Source organism: Scleropages formosus, chromosome 5 (genome assembly GCF_900964775.1).
Source record: "Scleropages formosus chromosome 5, fSclFor1.1, whole genome shotgun sequence".
Classification (NCBI taxonomy): Eukaryota; Metazoa; Chordata; class Actinopteri; order Osteoglossiformes; family Osteoglossidae; genus Scleropages; species Scleropages formosus.
In genome coordinates this window covers 35,937,184-35,952,907 of record NC_041810.1, presented here as the reverse complement: position 1 = coordinate 35,952,907, position 15,724 = coordinate 35,937,184, and the positions used below count along the sequence as shown (strand labels likewise).

At 42.8% G+C, this 15,724-nt stretch overlaps 2 protein-coding genes across 2 annotated transcripts; one reads left to right on the top strand and one right to left on the bottom strand.

The window, feature by feature from the left end:
- Positions 1 to 451: 451 nt before the first annotated feature.
- On the bottom strand, positions 452 to 5,886 carry LOC114910563 (neoverrucotoxin subunit beta-like; the record flags this gene model as incomplete). The annotated part of the gene is made up of 4 exons (XM_029252222.1): positions 452 to 981; positions 5,240 to 5,286; positions 5,475 to 5,651; positions 5,744 to 5,886. Coding segments are annotated over 4 exons (897 nt in total), but the record flags the coding sequence as incomplete, so codon positions are not given.
- Positions 5,887 to 5,902: 16 nt separating this feature from the next.
- Positions 5,903 to 6,433, top strand: LOC114910562 (stonustoxin subunit beta-like; the record flags this gene model as incomplete). Its single annotated transcript, XM_029252221.1, has 1 exon — positions 5,903 to 6,433. A coding segment is annotated over one exon (531 nt), but the record flags the coding sequence as incomplete, so codon positions are not given.
- Positions 6,434 to 15,724: the final 9,291 nt, after the last annotated feature.

Sequence of the window (15,724 nt, the reverse complement as noted above, 5' to 3'; positions counted from 1 at the left end):
ATCCAGTCCGACCGGCAACACGTGACCTGGCCAAAGAAAAAGAGCAGCTGCACCTCCTAAAGGTGTGTCTGTTTGTGCCTCTGCTGCCTACCTGTCCTCCTCGTTCACCTCACCTGTCCTGTGTGACCACACTGTGCTGCAGCTAGAAACACTTCACCTAGGGCCACAGGTACACTGATGTACACTAGTACACTAGTACACCCCCCCAAACTATCCTAAATGTAATAAAGCTATTAAAAACTGATCAAATATACAGTACCTCTGGACACAATGGATGTTTCTCAGTAAAGCCCTCTCCACACCAAAACTCCAGTACAAGGACCACGGACGGAGTCCCATCATCACTTCCATTTCCACATCACTTTCCTAACTGCGAGTTAGGAAAACTAGCCGGTCTAAAGTTACACCAACAATCAGTGGTAATAAAACGAAACAGACCCAGGACACTTATCTATTCCAGTTTACACAGGGACACTGAGGAATAACTATAAACCCAAAATGCAGGACAGAGGGGCTCAGTGAATGTGGAGGTGAACCTGTACAGGAGGGTCAGTTCACCAGAGAAGACACTGTAGGAGGACAGAGCGCCGGACATACAGTCCACATACACTCCTACTCTGCATGAGGGGGGTACAGCTGTGGCAGAGTGTATGTTGTTGTGACTGACGTAATAACTCTTCTCAGTACAGAACAGAACCCAGGACTTATTATTGTTTCGAAGCCGACAGTCATCACTGCCTCCTTTCCTCCCGATTCCTTTATAAGTCACTCCTATTTCAGCCCCATTTCCAGTCCACTGAACTTCCCAGTAACAGCGACCAGACACACTCTCTACACACACAACTTGTCTAAAACAGTCAAATCTGTCTGGATGATCAGGATGTTTCTGTTCCTTTCCACTCCATGCCACCATCCTGTTGTCCTCAGACAGGTACAGGTGTGTGTTTGCTGTGTTGGGGTCCAGTGTGAGCTGGCAGAAGTCTGCAGATGAAACACAGTCAAAACATAGTTAAAACAGTGTTAAATCTCCAGATAAAACACAAATTTCACCAAATCCTGTAAATGTAACTGTGTGAAACTGTATTACTGCCATCTGTAGACAAATTGGCTTGATTTATTATTATTATTTTATTGTGCTTGTTTTATTATTAAGAGTTAATTGTAACATGATGGTGACCTATCATTTTTGGGACATTTCTATATTTCAGTAGCTGCAGTTTATTATTTGGTTGGGACTCAGGAGAGTAAATATCTCTCTGAGCCTAAGATTAAATCTCTCTGAAATTCTACTCAACCTTGTGTGATCATTTAGTCACCGGGTTACAGATGAACTTCTGTTTTCTCTAAGCTCAACATCACTTTGGAGAAAAGTGTCTCATGAATGAATGAATGCAAATGAAACTTTATTACAGTTTATTGTTTTTGTAGTGAACTTTGTGTTCTCACTGTTAACTTAGTGTTACTACACGTATGTAAATGTAAGGCAGCCCTCCACACTGATGGGCAGAACAATTTCAACACTTTACACTTACAACAGTTACATAACTTCACAAGAATTAAAAATAAAACTTACAGCATGCTCAATATTACTACAAAATTACTACCTTTAATTTACCCATACAATAATACACAGGGAAAGATGTTCAACCCCTCGTGCCAAAATCAAGGGGGCTAGACACAAACCAACCACGCCGCAATATTCCATCCCTCCCAAAACCCCACCAAACAATTCCCTTCACAAAAAAGAAAAAAAAAAAAAAAAAATCAGCCCACATCATGGGCAAACACCATCCTCCTTGCCGGGAGCCACCGCGTGCACTTCGTTGGGGTTGTCAAGTGGGCACCTTCCTTCGTTGATGTTTCATTGAATTGAGCCCACGACACCTCCAGAAGGCTCAACAGCAAGATCTGGCGTCCCAGACCCACCCCCCTCCATGCCCACAGTGCCATCCCAGCGACTCCACCCACAAAAAACCCACCCCAACCACCAACAACCAACCAATACACCACATCAGCATATGGAGGTGACAACAAAACTCAAACCATTGATGTTCACCTAGGCGAGTACTCCCCACTCAAGTGTGCTTCCCCCAAACACCCTGGTGCCTTCTCATCCACAACCACTGACTGGATCTTTCTGCTACCTCTGACAAGCCTTTAATGGCTGCTCTTAACGACTGACCCCTAAAACCAAACTCCAACAGTAGCAACGTGGTTGATTTTGCAACAAACCCTCTAGTACCGATCTCCACTGGTCTAATAACGCACTGCCAGCCTCGCTCCCTCACCTCACCAGCCAACTCAGAGTACTTCAATTTCTTCCTCTCAAAGGCATCTTCCAATGAGTCTTCGAAGGGTATTGTTAATTCAATGAAGTACACTATCCGTGCGCACAACCAACCTTGGCACACTTGAATTCTTCCACGAGGCTAGTCAGTGGTAATTCCAAGACCCCCTTTCCATACAAAGCCACACTGCTCAAACAATGAGGAACCCCCAACCATCTCCTAATAGCTTTGCTCATAACCCTTTCCAGTCTTTCAACCTCTGACATACAGACCTCGTATATAGTTAGCGGCCATCTAATACGAGGCAATAAACCAAACTGAAGGCACCAAACCTTCAGCTTCCCTGGCAAAAAAGATTTATCAATCCTATTAATTGCCTGTACAACATCCTCCCTTAATCTTTTGACCTGCTCCTTGTCGCTAAATGAAGAATCATACCAGCGACCCAAGCTCTTAATTGGCCTTTCAGCCACTGACGGAATCTTTTCCCTATCAATCTGGAAATTCTCCCGTGATAACTTTCCTTTAACTATCGACAAACTCCTACACTTACTAGGTTTAATTTTCAATCCGGCCAGTTTTAGATTTCCATTCAACTTCGTTAATAAGCGACGAGTACGTGGGACAGTAGTAGTAAGCAGAGTCATATCATCCATATACGCTCTGATTGGTGGAAGGCGAGAACCATCCTTCAGCCTCATACCCCCAACCACCCATCTCGATGCCCTTATTAACACCTCCATAGCCATGGTAAAAGCCAGAGGCGAGATTGTGCATCCGGCCATTATACCAATCCCCAGCTGCTGCCAAGATGTGGTGTATTGCTTGGTACAAAAATAAAACTGAATGTCTTCAAAATACACCTTAACCAGTCTCGTAATACACTCTGGGACTTTAAAGAAATCAAATGCCCTCCACAACAAAACATGCGGTACTGAACCAAAGGCATTTGCCAAGTCCAAAAAGATCACATGGAGGTCTTTACCTTCCATCTTGGCCTCCTTCATCTGATGCCAAATCATACTACAATGTTCTAAACAGCCTGAAAAACCCGCAATTCCTGCCTTCTGCACAGAGGTGTCAATTAAATTGTTGACCAACAAATATGCAGACAACCTCTGCGCCACAACACTAAAAAATATTTAACCTTCAACGTTAAGAAGGCATATTGGCCTGAATTGCCCTATATCTACCGCATCTTTTTCTTTGGGTATAAACACTCCTCCTGCTCGCCGCCATTCCTTTGGAATAATACCTTTTTTCCGTACGACCACCATCTGCTTCCACAAAAACTTTAAGATGTCTGGGGCACCTTTGTACACCCGGTAAGGAACCCCATTGGGTCCTGGAGCAGATGCTGCCCTTGCACACCGTACCACCTCTTGTACTTCTTTCAACCTTGGAGGACACATATCCATTTGTACCACAATCTCCCCTAATGGAGGAATATCTGCAGGTACTTCAAAAACCCTCTCACTTGCACCATCGGTGTGCATTTCCCTCAGATAGCTCTCCAACTCCCTCCTTGGACCATCTAAACACCCAGACTTCTCTTGCTCAAGCAAGGACTTCACAAATTTAAATGGGTCCTTAAAAAATGCCACCCTAGCCTGTTCCTTCTTCTTCCTCCTCAATCTAAGCTTTTCCGCTCTCCTCAACACTACCAATCTACGTTTCAATTCTTCCTGCAAGATATTAATACCACTTCTACCTTCCTCATCTGCTCGTTTCCAAAGCTTTTTTAGGTGTCTTCTTTCCTGAATCAACCTCTCAATTTCCATCTGCCTTCTTGACTTTAACCTGCTCTGCTCACCTTTACGCTTCTTCTCAAACACCCCAAATCTCTTCTCCCCATAGTCATATATAATCTCACCCAATTGGTTTATCTTAGACTCAGCCGTACCCTTCAAACCATTTAAAATCCCTCTCAAATCATTGTTAACAGAGGTCCACTCCTTACAATCAGTGGCGCCTGGCCATCTCACCTTAAGTTACAACAGTTACATAACTTCACAAGAATTAAAAATAAAACTTACAGTATGCTCAGTATTACTACAAAATTACTACCTTTAATTTACCCATATTATACTTTAAATCAGTGGTCAAAAGTAAACAAAACACATTCACTTTTAAAATTACTTTCACAAATTTAAAATATATCCTCTTTCAAATGATTTTTTCACTATTACATTGATTTTGATGTATTTAGCTGTATTCTGACTTTGTCTCCTGTTATTATTTCTATTATATTATTCACCATTCATCTCTGTATGCCTTCCATGTGTGTCTGTGATATGTCCTGCTGTAGAAGTTTCTGGAACTGTGTGTTTGTGCTACTGATAAAAATCCATTTAAATGCAACTGGGTGAAGACCTTGGAAGGTCTGTGTCTCTTGTACAAGGACATAAGGCAGTTTGAGCAGTATAAAAAGACAGGACAGATGTGTAAGAGTGTGTATCTGTGGTGGAGAACATGTGGTGAGAACTGTAATAAACCAGCTTTTTCAGCTTATTGTGCCTCATTATTGAAAACCTCAAATAAAAAAGATCAGTTCCAACACATAGATACGTTACACACACCTCACAGTGAAATGCATTCGAAAAAGTAATCCTGAAATGAAGAAGACAGGTAAATGATATAACATTTACTCCTGTATACAACAGCTATGTGTGTGAGATGTGTACAGCAGAGCACAGTGTGTTTGCTGGAGGGGAAATACAGCCCAGCAGCTGCTGCTCATCGACAACAGAGTGTTATATGTGTATAGAATAAACATCAGAGTGAGCAAGTGGTGTGGATCTGATCTGCATCAGAAAACACTCCCAACTGTCCTGACATCAGTGACACAGCAGTGATGAGGAAGACACCAATCACACAGACAGGAGGAAGAGTCTCACACACACCATCATCATGAGCATCTGAAGGCAACTCTTCAGGACAAACACACTTACATTTCCTTGGTCCTGGTCTGATCTTGCATTGTCCACCATGATCCACACTGTAGGAGAAGCAGAAGGATGCACAGTGACTGAGAGACACACACAGCCTGTCTGTGAACTGTGTGGAAATACAGAGCCCTGTGACATGTATGTGGGTTAGCAGTAATCTCACACACACACACACACACACACACACACACACACACACACACACACACACACACACACACACACACATAGTACTTACTGCACTGTCTCCAGTTTACAGTGTGGATTCTCCAGTGGATCAGAGAGCAATTTCACTCCTGAGTCTCCTGGGTGATTGTAGCTCAGATCCAGTTCTCTCAGGTGTGAACAGGGGTTCGAAAGCAGAGCTGAAGTCAGAGAAGCACAGCATTCCTCTCTGATACCACAGTTAGACTGTCTGTAGAGAGACACACACACACTGAACACTGTATTCTCACTGATACACACATTACTGATCACGTACCGTGTTTATTCCCCAGTAGTACTGACCTCAGTGTGTCCAGGTTACAGTGTTTGTTCCTCAGTCCAGCAGAGAGTATCTTCACTCCTGAATCCTGCAGGTCATTGTCTCTCAGGTCTAACTCTCTCAGGTGTGAAGAGTTTGAGATGAGAACTGAGGCCAGAGCTTCACAGCATTTTTACTGTGTTTCATCTGCAGACTTCTGCCAGCTCACACTGGACCCCAACACAGCAAACACACACCTGTATCTGTCTGAGGACAACATGAAGGTGACATGGAGTGAAGAGGAACAGAAACATCCTGATCATCCAGACAGATTTGACTGTTGGTATCAAGTTTTGTGTGTAGAGAGTGTGTCTGGTCGCTGTTACTGGGAAGTTCAGTGGACTGGAAATGGGGCTGAAATAGGAGTGACTTATAAAGGAATCAGGAGGAAAGGAAACAGTGATGACTGTGGGCTTGGATTCAGCAACAAGTCCTGGGTTCTGTTCTGCTCTGATAAGAGTTACTACGTCAGTCACAATAAGATTCACACTGAAATACCTGTACCCCCCCCCTCCCACAGGGTAGGAGTGTGTGTGGACTGTATGTCCGGCACTCTGTCCTTCTACAGTGTCTCCTCTGGTGAACTGACCCACCTGTACAGCTTCACCTCCACATTCACTGAGCCCCTTTATCCTGCGTTTTGGGTGGGCTCGACATCCTCAGTGTCCCTGTGAACTGGAATAGATACCAGTGTCCTGGGTCTGTTTCGTTTTATTAACGCTGTGCTAGTATTGCTGGTGTGACTCTAGACCGGCTGTGTGTTTTCAGATTTTTCACTGTTCACACACTAAAGGCAATTTGGAGTCACCTGTTACCCTGAACATATTAGTCTTTGGCCTGTGGGAGGAAATCAAAGTATCGAGATTAAATTCAAACATGGGAAAAACACACAAACTACACAGACTGAGCTTATACCCAAACAGCCCGGGCACTGGGAGGTATTTCTGACAGAAGTTCTTTGGTTCAAATTCTGCTACTTGTAATGCTCAATAAGTTTGTTACAGGGCCCAATTTGGACCATTTAGGTGGTGTCATCTTGGACTTAATTCAGTTATTTCAGGTCAGGTATCAGGAATATCTGCCATTACATCCTGTTAGAAACAAAGCAATAATTGCATATTTTTATTTATTAAAAAAAAAGAAAAAGTATTTGCCACTCCCCACCCCCTGTCTCTTCTGAAGTGTGTCCTCTCTTTTCAAAGCTTGAGGTATTTGGAGCAACTCTAGTGTGAGTTGCCTTGTGGGCATGGGAGTTTGCGAGGTCAAATAGGTTCAACTGGTCAATGTCAGTAGATATTCTGCATTCCTCCACTAAATATATACTACCATCTGAATAGGGTTATCATGAACTGAGTACTATTGTAATTCACTTTAAACAAGCGCTTTCAGTTAAATTAAGGTTAGTAACAAAAGTAATTGAATCTTTCATTATGCATGGCCGGATGAGTGAATGTTTGCCATTTCAAGCTTTTTTATTCCTTTTGGTTTCATTTTAGGGGTCCCCTAAGGAGCTGCAACTTTTTAAGGGTCACATGGTAAGATGTTGTACTTGACAGTTTCCGGAAACCCTTATGCAATCCGAAATTTACGTAAGGCAGAACTGGCCCCACCCGAACCTGTTAATGACACATCAAGGATAATTCATGTTTTTACAATGTTCGTGCACTTGTGTTGTGTTATTTTTATCCTTTTCCTTCATATAAAACACACATAGAAAATTACATACAATAAATAAGTATTAATGCTATGCAGTACTGTACTTTATGTTGTTCACATAAATTCCATTCGATTCAATTTATTTTTATAGAGCACCCTTCTCACCCAGTGACACATTGTGGTGAACGAAGGATCAGGATAAAAAACAAATAAAAGGTTATCTCTACATTTAATTACTACAAGAGCTATATTAGGTATTAAAGCTATAGGTAAGTCAACTGGAAGGCAAAGGTGAGAAATAAATCTCTGAGGGTCCAAGTGCCAGTGGCTGCCCATCCCCCTTGGCATTTTACATAGAAAAAGACTAAAGCAAACTTATACAGGTATTGATAACATTAGTACAGACATAAGAAGCTAATAAGCTTAGGAGCTGATGTTCAGTTTAGTCTCGTCGACTTTGGCATGCAGTCATCAGATCCGCCAACAAAGAGTGCTGGTATTACACTTTGTCTCCTCAGGTCTCGTCAGAGGTAGAAACAATGGTCAATAAAAAATAAAGGGTTAGTAACTGATGACATAACAAGACTAGAGAGTTTTATACTAAAAGACATCACATAGGAATACAGGATGTTTGAAAGGCAAAGATTTTTAAAAAAATGTACACAGAATAGAGATATTATTAAATTTCTATCTTTACATTGGACAAAACACATAAACCATTGTAGATTTGTTTTATATTTATTATATTAACACAGCGGTGGCGCGCGGTGGCGCGCGGTGGGTTGGACCGGGTCCTGCTCTGCAGTGGGTCGGGGGTTCGAGTCCTGCTTGGGGTGCCTTGCGGCGGACTGGCGTCCCGTCCTGGGTGTGTCCCCTCCCCCTCCGGCCTTATGCCCTGTGTTGCTGGGTTAGGCTCCGGTTCCCCGCAACCCTGTATGGGACAAGCGGTTCTGAAAATGTGTGTGTGTGTATATTAACACACCAAGGACAATGCAGCCTCTGCTTAATAGTTTGTGCATATGCATCCTACATCACTTTCTGTTTCTGCGTATTTAATTTACATTTATTTGCATAAGTATGCGATAAACATAACTTTTCTATGTAACATGAACAAGTTCAAGTTTAGTTTATTGTCATAGGTAGAAGTACCACGTACAAGTATCATGAAATTCTTCCTGAATGCTTCTCCAGAGACTATGGACAAAGACAGAGACAATAGAAATACTGCACAAACAAAACAATGACATACAAAACAATGACAATGACAGTGAGTAGTGCAACAGCAATAACAATAAATAATGGTAACAGTAGTAACAATAATGCCAGTTGACAGCCAGAGAACTCAGAACGAGAGAATGAGAATAAGAATGCTTAAAGTGACAGTATAATTACCAGTGTGCTTGGGAGGAGCAGTCCAACTCTAGTTGCTAAAGGTGGCACATTGGTTTGGGTTGTATACTCTTACAGCAGTGGGGTAAAAGCTGTTTCTGCACCTAGCAGTGCGGGTTCGAATAGACCTGAGCTGCTTTGCAGATGGCAGAGAAGAGAAAAATGCCCGTGCAGGGTGACTATAATCTTTCATGATGTGCATCGTCTTTCTGAGGCAGCGTGTGGTGTAGGTGTCCTGGACTGCTGGTAGCTGTGTGCCGATGATTCCCTGAGCTGTTTTGACCACCCTCTGTAGGGCTTTCTTGTCCTGTATGGAGCAGCTGCCACCCCAGGATGTAATATATCCTGTGAGGACAGACTCCACAACACACCTGTAGAAAGTGGTGAGGACTGTAGTGGACATCCTGGCTTTCTTCAGATGCCTGAGGAAGTGGAGGCGTTGATGGGCCTTTTTGATGGTTGATGCTGTGTGTTCAGTCCATGTGAGTTTGGCAGTGAGGGTGACCCCGAGGAATTTGAAGCTGTTGACCCTCTCTACAATGTCCCCTCCTATGTAGACGGGTGCCTGAACCCGTATCCTGTTTCCTGAAGTCAATCACCAGCTCCTTAGTTTTACTGACATTGAGAGACAGGTTGTTGTCCTGGCACCACTCTGCGAGGAGCCTCACCTCCTCTCTGTAGGCCGTCTCATCGTTGTTGGTGATCAGACCCACAATGGTGGTATTGTCAGCAAACTTAATGATGGTGTTGGAGCTGTGACTGGCCACACAATCATGTGTGAACAGGGAGTATAGCACTGGGCTCAGGACGCTTCCCTGTGGAGTGCCAGTGTTGAGGATCAGTGGGGAAGACGTATTACTGCCAATCCGCACATGCTGGGGTCTGTGGGTGAGGAAATCCACGATCCAATTGCACAATGCGGCACTCAGTCCCAGCCCTAGTAGTTTTTGGATCAGCTTGGTTGGGATGACAGTGTTAAATGCTGAGCTATAGTCTACAAAAAATAGCCTTGCATAGCAGTTTTTATTATCCAGGTGAGACAGAATAGTGTGACGTGTGTGTGGTATTGCATCTTCAGTGGATCTGTTGTGGTGGTAGGCAAACTGCAGTGGGTCCAGAGTGTCTGGGATGGTGTCCTTAATGTGTCCCAGCACCAGCCTTTCAAAGCATTTCATTGCAATGGGGGTCAGTGCCACTGGGCGATAGTTATTAAGGCAGCTCACTTTGTTTTTCTTAGGAACAGGGATAATGGTAGTGTTTTTGAAACAGGTGGGTACAGTTGAGCTTTTTAAGGAGGTGTTAAATATGTCCATGAAGACAGCAGCCAGTTGTTCACTGCATGTCTTTAAAACTCTTCCTGAAATTCCGTCTGGACCACCAGCTTTGCAGATGTTGACACGGCTAAAGGTTTTTCTCACTTGTGCTACAGAGACGGCATTAACATGCCGCGCAGTGGGAGGTCTGAGTTCTCGAAGTCGAAGCGGCCATAACACGCGTTTGGTTCGTCAGGGAGAGACAGAGCGGCACCTGTCAATGTCCGCGTCTTTGGTTTATAATCTGTTAATGTTTGTATTCCCTGCCACAGCCTACGTGCATCTTGAGTGCAGCTAAACTCTGATTCCACCTTCCTGCTGTATTCTCATAGGTTCTATAGCTCTAAGGGCCTTTCTTGGCTAATTTTTAATGAAGTTTGACCTCTGACTGCCATGCTAATGCTCACTGACTTTTCTGAGGTGATGAAGGAAAGTGTATTTCTCCCACCCACGCATTTTTATTCAGTCCAGTTCAATTTATTTTGACAGAGGACTCTTCTCACACAGAGTGCTGACCACAAGGGTCAGAAGCAGGGAGCGTAGCTAAGTGGTGGCCATGGGTGACCAGTGCCACCCCTGACTGAACCTCAGCTACCCCTCTGGCCACCCCTGAAGCGCAAAAAACTCTGACCACACTGACAGGTGACTTATTTCGCTGCTTATACTTGTATGACCTGCTCTCTGGTGGCTCTGGGGTTCGAGTCCCGCTTGGGGTGCCTTGCGGCGGACTGGCGTCCCGTCCTGGGTGTGTCCCCTCCCCCTCCGGCCTTACGCCTTGTGTTGCCAGGTAGGCTCCGGTTCCCAGCGACCCCGTATGGGACAAGCGGTTCAGAAAATGTGTGTGTGTGTGTGTGTGTGTGTGTGTGTGTGTGTACTTGTATGACGCACATAGTGTTCCGTGCAATGCTATTAGGCTGAAGAGCTGCGTACCACCCATGCGGCACAAACCTGTGTGTGTAGGAGGGAGGAATAGAGCGGGAAAATTCAATTTCGGTACCGTTACTGCAGCCAAGTCCAGCGCAAGTGAGCAACGCAAGAAGATACGGTGATGAGGAGAGTAAAATCAGTGTTATTTACCTACATTTCACTACCATTTCGTGACAGTTTGTGTTAAAGTGAGGTACAGCGGTGTTTCATCATGAGAAACATGTTAGCTTAATTAATATCGCATAACTTAGCAAATGTTAGCTAAAGTTACTGCAGCTGCTAGCTAGCTAATTTTTAAAAATAATGTTACCACATAAATGTTACCATATTATTCACTTAAATTAAGTCTGTCACCGTTTTTTGTAAGTAGCTATTTAATTTAATAATAATAAAAGTGTTTCTTGATAGGTGTGTTTGTCTTAACTGTAGAGAGCATGAAGGAAAACGGGAAGATTCAAGATAGGAAGATTCTTTTCTTTTTTACAAACTGAGGACTAGTAACAGTAAAACTGAAAATGATAAAGAGTCAGGGATAAATGTAGGTTACATAAGTTGTATCTGCAAACATAAAAAAATAATTTCCAATACCCAATTTGCATCATTAGCATCTAAATATACAAATAATGTAGAATAAGGATCGTATTAAATTATATTATAATGTTTTACAGACATTTCTAGGTACTGCCACTGTAATTTCTTGAGTACGTTTGTAATAAACAAATTCTGTAGAATTTATAGAATATCTGTCTGTAGAATTTGATTTTGGTACAGCATGTCACATTCAACTGTGATTTTTTTTTTTTTTGGCCACCCCAATGAAATCACTGGGTCTTACTTGGTCACCCCTGAAAAAAAGTTCTGGCTACGCCCCTGGTCAGAAGACATTTTGCTTTACTTCTGTTTCCACAGGAGATTCAGGACAGCCGCCTGTCTGCACTGCTGTCCTTCCTCTCAGCAGTTCCACGAGCCACTCAGCTGCTAGATCGTGAGCCTGGACCACTCCTGCTGGTCAGATCCCTGGAGCAGCAGCTGAGTCAGTACCTGCAGCAAGTCCACAGACACACTTTTCGACCCAGCCACAGGTAATGTTTATACTGTATATCTGTCAGGTATCCCATTCCACTGACCAGTAAAACAGGTGAAGATTCATAATTCTTTTTTTTGGAATCTATAGCTTACAGAGATGTCCACTATACAGTATGTTCAGAAAGTATTCAAACCCCTTCACTTTTCACACTCTCTTATGCTGCAGCCTTATGCTAACATCGTTTCAATTCACTTTTCCTTCATCAATCTCTACTCAATACCCCATAATGACACAGTGAAAACAAGATTGTACACATAATTATTCAGACCTACTTGAAATGTAGCTCACATGCAAACCTTTTCTATTCATCATGTTTGAGATGTTTCTACACCTTGTCTGGAGTCCACCTGTGGTAAATTCAATTTATTGGACATGATTTGGAAAGGCACACACCTGTCTATACAAGGTCCCACAGCTGATAATGTGTACCAGCAAAATCCATGGCATTAGGTCAAAGCAATTGCCTGCAGATATTAGAAACATGATTGTGTCAAGGCACATATCTGGGGAAGGCTACAAAAAAATTCAGCAACATTGAAGATTCCCAAGAGCACAACGGCCCTCATAATTCTTAAATGGAAGACTTGGAACAACCACGATTCTTTCAAGAACTGGTCACCCAGCCAAACTGAGCAACTGAGGGAGAATGGCTTTTGTAGACTGGTGACCAAGAACCCAATGGTCACTCTGGGTGAGCTCCAGAGACACTGTGTGGAGATAGGCAAAGCTTCCAGAAGGACAGCCATCACTGCAACACTCCTGCAATCTGGGTTTAATTGCAGTGTGGCCTAACAGAAGCCTCTTCTCAGGGGGGAAAAAAAAAAAAGGCACCTAAAGGACTCTTAGACTGCGAGAAACAAGATCCTCTGGTCTGATGAAACCAAGATTGGGCTGTTTGGCTTCAATTCTAAGCATCCTAAGCATGAATGCCTGCTCTTGAATCCAATCAAACATCTCTGAAGACAACTGAAAATAGCTGTCCACCGACGATTCCCATCAAACCTGACAGAGGTCGAGAGGATCTGCACAGAAGAATGGCAGAAAATCTCCAAATACAGGTGTTTGAAGACTGAATACTTATGTCAATGTGATATGTCAGCGCTCAGTGTTACTGTATGAGAAGAGTGCTCTATAAAAATAAAATAAATTGAATTGATATTTTAGCTTTTTATTTTTAATACATTTTAAAAAAATCTAAAATCTTATTTTCACTTTGTCATTATGGGGTATTGAGTGTAGGCTGATGAGGGGAAAAATTGATATGAATGATTTTAGCACACGCACTTTCAGAACTGCTTGTCCCATACGGGGTCACAACCAGAGCCTACCCAGTAACACAGGGTGTAAGGCCAGAGGGGGAGAGGACATACCAAGCACAGGACACCAGTCTGTCGCAAGGCACCCCACACGGGACTCGAACCCCAGACCCACCAGAGAGCAGGACTGTGGTTCAACCCACTGCACCACCTCATATGAATGATCTTAGCATTTTCTCTATTTCTCTTTTTACATTTTATTTTTGTGAGTAAAGACTGACATTTTATATAGCTTTATAATCTTGATTTGCTGGAATTCCTTTAATAGAAATCCAGGTTTCATTCAACAATATTTTAAACTGAGTGGAAGATGGAAGCTCCTATTTGACTTTAACTCTCCTGGATATATTTATTTGCTTGTTCATTTTAATGCACAATAAACAAATCCTTGCAACTCAGCACCACACCTCAGATACAACCACTCTTCCTACCAGAAATTGTAATGAAACTACAGTCAATGCACAATTGGAGCCAGCTATGCAATTTGATGCCAAGGCTACATTTTGTAATGTATTATTTCTGTTCTAGAGATCCAGAGGTAACATTTTTTGAGCAAATGAAACAACCAGTAATGATGTACAGGTTGGTGGATAATGAGTGGATTTTGGAAAAGCTTTTGTTCATCATTTCGTTATTGGCTAAAGAATACAAGTATAAAAATTATAGATGTAGTTTAATTGGAAAGATTTCCATAATGTCTTTTTTGACAGGGTGAAGCCTGCAGCATTTGATCTATTTCTTGGAAGATGTATTTCTGCCTATTTAGGAATAGTTTACTATGTCATGCAGGTATCCCTTGTTATTAAGTATTTCATACTGTAAAACTATTAACATTTCACACACACACATTTTCAGAACCACTTGTCCCATACAGGGTCACAGGGAACCAGAGCCAACCTGGTAACACAGGGTATAAGGCCGGAGGGGGAGGGGACACACCCAGGACGGGATGCCAGTCCATCGCAGGGCACCCCAAGCAAGACTTGAACCCTAGACCCACCAAAGAGCAGGACTGTGGTCCAACCCACTGCGCCACTGCGCCACCGCACCCCCTGCCTATTAACATTTCAGCATTTTATAAATGGAAAAGGTAATATGTCTTTTATCCTTTCATTCATATTTTGTTTTCTTGTACTTCGTTTTTCATCCAAAGCATTTCGGAAATCTCTACACCAGACTGACCAGACTGGCCATGAGGACTAAGCAGCAGTGATAACCCTGCTTTCTCTCCTCTGAGTCCAGCTAGAAGCAAAAGGAAACATCCAGGACTTGTGAGGGAATAAAGCCAAGTGTGGGGAAATTGTGGTCAACCACTGTATTGCTTACTGTAAAACTAAAAATTTAATATTTTTTTTAAACTCAAACATTATGACACAAGTAACAAATTTTAATAATTTAACTTGACTTGAAATTGATCAGACTATAATTTTCTGGTTGTCAATTTATCATGCTAGTGTAATATATCGCTTAAGATTCAAGATTCAAGAGTTTATTGTCATGTGTACAGTAAAGAGTTCGTTACACCATAGAATGAGATTCTTACTCTGTGAATCCTCTCAGCAGCCTATGACATAAATTATAAGGACATAAGGAAAGAAAAACACAAGGAGAACAGGGGGCATAAATGACAAATTTACAGAAATTACTATTAGTGAAAGGTTGCAAGTTACTAAAATTACTAAGATTACTATTAGTGCAAAAATCCAAGAAACAAGGTTATATACGTATATAAAGTGTGCAGTGCGCAATGTAAATATGGAAGTTGTACATGTGCAAAGTCCTGCAGAGATAGATTGGGTCTATTTGCAGTTGAGGGGGGAGTGTGAATTTGTGTACGCAAGGTATGCGGAGGTAGTCTGTGGTCTCTGATGTTATTGGCGTTGTAGATGTGTATGTGCATGTAGGAGGGACGGGGGGTAGTTGACACCTCTCCGGCTCAGAGGGTAATCTGTGTCTGCCGTGATGGGTGGAAAGACAGTGGATGGGTGTCATTCACAAGCCTGATGGCCTGTGGGTAAAAACTGTTTTTCAACCTTGAAGTTCTGCCTTTAACACTCCTGTAGCATCTGCCTGATGGTAAGGGTGTGAAAAGGCTGTGCTGGGGATGACTATTGTCCTTGATGATGTTAATGGTTCTTCCGATGGTTCTGGCCTGTTATAGGCTCTCCAGTGGTGGTAAGAACATTCCAGAGATGGTTTGAGCAGCTTTCACCACTCGCTGTAGTGCCTTACGATCCTGTACTGTGCAGCTTCCAAACCAGACTGTGACAGAGTTGG